At 42.6% G+C, this 7,267-nt stretch overlaps 1 protein-coding gene across 1 annotated transcript; it reads right to left on the reverse strand.

The window, feature by feature from the left end:
- Window positions 1-366: 366 nt before the first annotated feature.
- Window positions 367-6,860, reverse strand: HMGCS2 (3-hydroxy-3-methylglutaryl-CoA synthase 2). Its single transcript, XM_060086886.1, is given in 7 exon segments — window positions 367-473; window positions 1,727-1,854; window positions 2,456-2,566; window positions 3,616-3,644; window positions 3,646-3,790; window positions 5,175-5,340; window positions 6,713-6,860. Coding segments are annotated over 7 exon segments (834 nt in total).
- Window positions 6,861-7,267: the final 407 nt, after the last annotated feature.

Consider the following 7,267-nt stretch of genomic DNA (forward strand, 5'->3'; position numbering starts at 1 on the left):
CAACTTGCCCCATTGGAGTAGTAAGTTCCATAGTTTCAGGTTCACAGGCTGCCTGCTTCTGTTATGGATGCTAATTTTGTTTCTATCAAGCTTCTAGGGGAGCTTCCTATCATGAGTAGATCAGGTAAACAAGTTGACTCTTTTTTTCAGATTCAAGATTTAAGAACATGCCCCTCCCCCAGCTTTTGCCTTTCATGGGCAAAGAGCCCCAAGAGTTTTACTTGGTCCTCATGGTACAAACTCCCCACCTCTGATCATTCTGGAAGCTACGAACCCTCTCTGGCCTGTTTACACTCTCAGAACTGCATCTGTTACCCAGAGTAAAATCTTTAAGCCACCTACACTCTAAAATTTCACTCATCACCTTTAGACTGGACGCCGGGCATCCTTCCGGTGATACAGCTCATCCACTCGCTCCAGGTATCAAGTGCCTGGAAAAAGGCTGTTTTTGTCACCAAGTGGTGAGAAATTCACTGTGGAATGAGAAGAGGCAATACTCACAAAGGGCTGCATGGGGTTGAGGAAGAGAAAATGGTAATAGGGATGCCTAGACCTTCACGTTGAACTCTCTTGGTTGTGCTGCAAGGGGTGGTGAGGTCACCTAGTCTACACCCAGTAGAGCACTGGGCCATCAGAAGAACCAGAAGCAGCTCTCTTGGAGCTAGTACCTAAGACTTGTCTACTAGAAATTTTGTTATAGGAGTATGCCATTTTTCTGCAGTAAACATGCCCTTCCTCCATTGAAATCTTCATCATGTCCTTCTGCCAATGGTACCTAGCTTGAGGTGTACCTCAGAGCATCCTGTTTTCTAATAGACATTTCCTTCCTAGCCCTAAGTTTTCCAACTCTGATTCATTGTAGTATTTCAAAGTTTTGTCCATTAACGTTCATCTCAGAGGTCCTATTTTTATTTTATTTTGGCTTCTTTTTTGCTCTAACATGTCCCCTGTTCCAGATAAGATCAATGACTACTAGGTCTAGTTTTTCTGGAACATTCTCAATTCCATAAGTTCAGTCTCCTTTTCAGGGCAAGTCATGGGTCCCAAGTTTTGCTTGAAAAAATATGGTTACCCTGATTTTAAAACCACCATCTGGTTTCTCCAGTCCTAACTTTTGCTTTGGTGTACTTTTCCTTTGTTGCTTTTTGGGGGCACTATTTTGTTTTATGTTTGGTAAGGAAAGGGGGTAGCTGGAAGAAGACAGTAATATTTACTGATAACTTATTTATCATTAATTAATTCATTAATCTCTTTGGCAATCCTGCAAAGTTCGTATGATTTTAGAAATGAGGCAACTGAGAAAAGTTCAATAATTTTCTCAAAGATAAAGAGCTGATAAGTATCACAGCTCAGCTTAGACTTTGGTATCTGGCTCCAAAATCTGGGCTTTTTCAACTGTTGCATAGATTGTATTTTCAAAGACCATACATCTGGCTTTCATGGGACTTCATCGTCCAGTATCCTGTTTTGGGTGGTTATCTATGCTCAGTGCTGGAAAGCCACATGCTGCCTCCTACCTCTTCCCAACTCTGCCTTCTGCTTCCCCACCCAGTTCTTCCCCTTTTGAACTTAACAAACCTTCTCCCAATCATATCTGATAGAAGTCGTCACTCTCACCCACTATACTCTAGACTTCTGATATACTCTAGACTCCTGGCTCTCAGCTCCTGGCATAGAATCTGAGAAAAATTGCCTTCTCCTCCTCTCTTTCTGCCTTTTTTCTTACCCTTGTGGTAGAATTGTTCTCTTTGGTCCATTATTTCTGTAAACTTCTCAGGAGACATATGCTTCCAGGAGGTGAGACTTTTTGGCAGGTCTGATGTACTGGATACCAGCTTCTCCAACGGGCGGAGCCTGGGAAGCAAAAGTAAAACTCTTAAACTTACTTCATTGTCATCACTGCTTACCAATCACAAGTCCAATGGAGAGCCAGGCTCTGTGGGAGCTCCCGCCCCAGGGAAAAGTGCTCTGTGTATGGCTTAGAATGTCAAGAAATGATAAAGCTCAGCAAACATAATGTTAGCAAAACATACAGGCAGGCCCTCATTTAGTCAAGGTGTATCCCATTTAGCGCTTAGATGTATGCCCTTGATCACATCCATCATAAAATAATCAACAAATGTTTACTGGATATCTCGAATCCATCAATTTCTCTTTAACCAGTTGCAACCAAACCATCACCTCTAGCCTAGACTATTTGCTGGAACAATCTGACTGGTTTCCCCATATTCACCTTTGTTTCTCATCAGTCTAGTCTCTAAGTAGTAACCAGGGAAGTGCTTCTAATACATGAATTAGACAAACTTACTCTATTGCTTAAATCCCTTCAGGGCTTTCCTTTGTTCTTAATCACAACATAATTCTGTCAAGGTGGGAGCCTTGGTAGTGGTGAGGCAGAAAGTGGTTTCTTTTACCAGATGAAACTGGCCAGAAGTGCCTGATAAAAAGACTGGACTCACCTGGAGAAGCATCCTGGGACACCCAAAATGAAAAGAAACTTTCCGCTAAGCCAGAGCCATAAGAGAGGGCACCAATCTTGGAGCCAGCCAAGTCCTGAGCAGAGAGACTGCGGGGAAAGAAATCAAAACCTAAAACCACACATCAACATTATGTTCCGCACTGCAAATAAGCCACCAGTCTAGTCAACCTCTTGCAACTAGAAATGGGTTCTGGGCACTCTACACAAACAGGGACTTCTGGAAGACCCTGGAGGTAGGCCCAGAAGGAGGAAAACTTACCAAGAGGAGAACAGCTAAAGTCTAAGATACAGAAGTCACAGTGAGCATAACAGAATTTCTGGGATATAACAGGAACTTCTCCCCACCCAGGAAGACAAGATGAATTCAGTGAACTCTGAAGACACCTCCAAGTGAAGGTCAGACCACTGGACTCATCTCAAGGCTCCCATGTTGACTGGCAATGCTTCAGCAGTTGTAACTTTTTTTTTATTATATCCTCATTAGGAATAATTTGAGCAAGTCTAATGATATACATATATATTTTTCTCATGTTGTATGCATGTACTAGTACAAGTGTTTTCTTGTAAAATCCACAAAATAGAATATCTATAAAAATAAAAACTAACATTTGAGCCCCTGCTGAACATTACTGTTTTAAGTGCTTTAGACGTTTAACATTCATCAAAACCTTAGAAGGTAGGTATTTTTATTGTACAAATTTTATAGTTGGGAAAAAGAAGGCACATAAAGGTTAAGTATTTTTCCAAAGTCAAAGCTAATAAATGGTAAAGAGATTTGAACACAGGTTGTGGGCTCTAAAGCTAGAATCTCTTGACCAACATGCTTTACTGAGTACAGAGATTTTAAAGGATGAGATCAAAATATGCATAAAAGTTCTACTATTTTCCTGCTGCACCAAATAGGTCTTGCTCATCCCTTGGCATCATACGTGCACTTCACTTTGGAGACCACTGTTTAATACTGATGGTAAATCTGCCTACACATACACCTTTGAAACCTGTTTCTTTCATTTTCCTTCCTTCCTTCTTTCTTTCCTTTTTGAAAAACTTCTGAACCAGAAGAGGAACAAAACTTGGTTGAACCCTCAGACCAGAGGTCATGGGTAAGAGGAGGTGGGGTCACATGCAGTACTCACTGGAACAGAAGTGAGGCCAGGCATCCATCCATCCAGGGATGAAGTGTACATATTCCCATTGTGTGTGGAGAGGTAGAGGGAGGCCTTGCTCTTCTTGTTGAACATGTCTAGAGAGGCCTTTTGAAATGCCTTTTCTGCGTCCTTATTAGTGTAGATGTCTTCCAGCTTTCGCCCCCTGTGAGGCAGCCAGAGGAATAGGCCAGGCGAGAAGCCACATGAGGGAAGGAATGCAGCAATGGGAAAAGTGTAACAGCTACTGGAGAGAAGACTTTGGGACACATGTTTTTTATAGTAGAATATTTGGAAATACAGAAAACACAGAGGAAAACTGTCACTAATAGTCTTACCATTCAGAGAGAGCACTTAGGTCATAGTTTTCTTGTGGAATCCATTCCTAACTTTATACAGTTTATTAGAAAGTAAAATCATGCTATACATTCTGTTTAGCATGCTTCCTTAACTAATTTTCTCTATGACATTATCAGCTTCTCTAACATTATTATTATTATTATTATTTGTGGTACGCAGGCCTCTCACTGTTGTGGCCTCTCCCGTTGTGGAGCACAGGCTCCGGACGCGCAGGCTCAGCGGCCATGGCTCACGGGCCCAGCCGCTCCGCGGCACGTGGGATCCTCCTGGACCGGGGCATGAACCAGTGTCCCCTGCATCGGCAGGCGGACTCTCAACCACTGCGCCACCAGGGAAGCCCTGTTTTTCTGATTATTGATGAGAGTTTCATATATTAGAGATATTAAGCTATTATCTTTGGTATATGTTAGAAATTTTTTTTTCCATGGGGTAGGTCTTAGAAGCAGTGTTTGTGCTAATTTGGATGTTAGTGGCAGGGTTAGCGGTAGTAGTTAGAAACAGGGGCAGATGTTGGTAAAATACTCCAAAACTTGAACAGATACCAAGAAGAAAGGGAAAGCTTCCCTTCCCAGTGAGAACTCTTTGTATTCTTCTTTTCTGAATGTCTTGGAGTATCGCATCAATAAACAGCATTCTCCCTGCTTTATTGACATCAAAGGGGAGTGAGCTGGACTATCTCTATTTCATAGGTGCGGGGATTTGAGGCAACAAGCAAGATGTTCATTAAGCCAATGGCTAGTGGGAATGAGACCAGACACTCCCCAAGTTGCCATCCTGCATTGTGATTATTTGCTTCTAGGTGTTTCTTTCTGTACAGACTGTGAGATCCTCTAGGCAGGTATCATGGAGTCACGTCCACTTTTATGTCCCCAGAGCTTAGTATGATGTCTGACACATAGTTGATGTTCATAACATGTTTATTGCCTGAATAATTTAGTCACACTCCCTTTCGCCTTTTTATTACTCTCCGAAGCTTCTTATAGTCACTTGATCTAGAGGTTCTGGCAGGGCCCCTGTGCTCCCTAAGATACAGAGTGAGGTCTCTGAGAAGACAATAATGCACTAACCCACGTGAGGACTTGGTGTCATTTCTACTGTGTTGGAGGATTGTTGTCTTTTCCCACAGGAGTGGCTGGTGTTCCAGACTCAAGGCATGAGGAAGCCTCCTCCTTCTTATGAAGAGGACTCACCTGAAGGCTTCCAGCCTCTTATAGAGGCCGGTCTGTGTGTTGTCACTGGCTAACAGAAAGTCATTGAACATCAGGTGAGCCAGGGATTTCTGGACCATCTTGCAGAAGGGTGTGTGAAAGATCATAAACTGTAAATCATCAGGAGTGAAATGTCGATCGATGCCAGCTGGAAGAAGAAGTGTGAAAGCAAGGATGTGGCATGATCCACTTAGACATACTCTCCAAGATCTAACTGTGCTGAGGTCTCCCAGAAAACTGGCTCCTACCTCCGGCAAACACACAGAGGTTTGTTCATTCATCTTACAAGCATTTTACTAAGCACTCTACTCATAAAGCAGGTAAAGAAACAAATATTTTCTTCCTGTCTGCCATTGCCAAACTCTATGACAAATAATTCCTCAAATCAATCTCATACTGTATTATTTTCTCTATTTTCCAGGGGAGAAAACAGTCTCCAAAATATGAAGCCGAGTCACGTGTCCAAGGTCACCCAGCTTGAAAAGAGCTGGCTTTGGCTTTGGGTTCTGGTGTCTCTGGATCTATACTCCAGACTCTCTCATATTCCAAAGAGAAGGGCAATGCACCCTCTGCCCTTAGGAAAGTTTACAATTTGGTGCTGAGATCCAAAGCGGCATTGATCAAATTCCATATGAGATTAAGTACTAAAATTAGAATGTCATAAGAATTCAGAGGATGCCAGAGCAATTAACCAATAACAATTTTACAGTGGATGGGCAGAGGCAGAGACGTCCAAGTTGACTCCTTTCCCATGGAGGCAGCCAGCATCCCACCCAGTGCAGCAGAGAGGGACAAGATGCTTCAGGACACCCCTAAAGCATCCATGCTCTGATGCTTCAGCACATGCCTTTTCCCACACTGAAACCTGCCTTTTTTAGATGTCCATCTGGGCATGACTAAACAGGTAGGAACCCCCCCCCACCCTTTATTTTTTAAGTATATGGGTTTCTCTTTATTTTTAAAAGAAGCTTCATTTCTTTTCTGATTATGGAATTGGTACATATTTTTTAGCAGAAAACTTCAGAAAGTAAGGTGAAAATAAAATCAACTTCCAACACTACCAGGCAAAGAAAAAAAATCACTGATAACACTTAAGTATACTGAAAATATGGGTAAGAATTTTCAACATCAACCAGACTTTAAAAGGTGGCAAACTATAAACCAAGAGTCGAATCACTCCTGACTTCATCAGAAACAAATCCTGGCCTCCACAGGACATGGTCACTCTGATTCACACAGTACCCCCCAGGTGGCTGGCACCCACTGGCTTCAGCTTTGACCTTGGATTGTTTACTTTCTTTCATTTAATTCAAGTTAGAGGCAATTTCATACTTGACTTTGGGTGACTTCCAAAGGGACTTTAGCCTAGGCCCAGGAAAGGATGTCAGAAGAAGGGGACATGAAAAGATTCTCTTGTGATCATTTGCACAGGAGAAGAGAGTCCTTGTCTTAAGAGTTTAGGACATACTCTTGGCCTCGTGTAAATAGGGTCCCCACCTTCTGCCCTCTGAGCCCCATACTTTGCTCCCACTGGTTCTGGATCTTTTGATGGTATGACATGCAGCATCGGTCCAGGGCCCATAAGTAGCACTGGATGGAGAGCTTCCCATCCAATTGTGGGCACTCTGAAGTCATATCTGCTTTGTAGAAGTCATATACATTCTCCATGTGGCAAGGCACACAGAGGGATTCGGGGACTGTACAAGGCAGCCCACGTTGAGCAGAGAGGGTAGGAGAGCCACATAATCCATGTTGAGTTTATTTTTATGTATGGTGTTAGGTAATGTTCTAATTTCAGCCTTTTACATGTAGCTGTCCAGTTTTCCCAGCACCACTTATTGAAGAGGCTGTCTTTTCTCCACTATATATTCTTGCCTCCTTTATCAAGATAAGGTGACCATATGTGTGTGGGTTTACCTCTGGGCTTTCTATCCTGTTCCACTGATCTATATTTCTGTTTTTGTGCCAGTACCATACTGTCTTGATTACTGTAGCTTTGTAGTATAGTCTGAAGTCAGGGAGCCTGATTCCTCCAGCTCTGCTTTTCTTTCTGAAGATTGCTTTGGCTATTCAGG

The sequence above is a fragment of the Mesoplodon densirostris genome, chromosome 2, assembly GCF_025265405.1.
Source record: "Mesoplodon densirostris isolate mMesDen1 chromosome 2, mMesDen1 primary haplotype, whole genome shotgun sequence".
In the NCBI taxonomy this organism is placed as follows: Eukaryota; Metazoa; Chordata; class Mammalia; order Artiodactyla; family Ziphiidae; genus Mesoplodon; species Mesoplodon densirostris.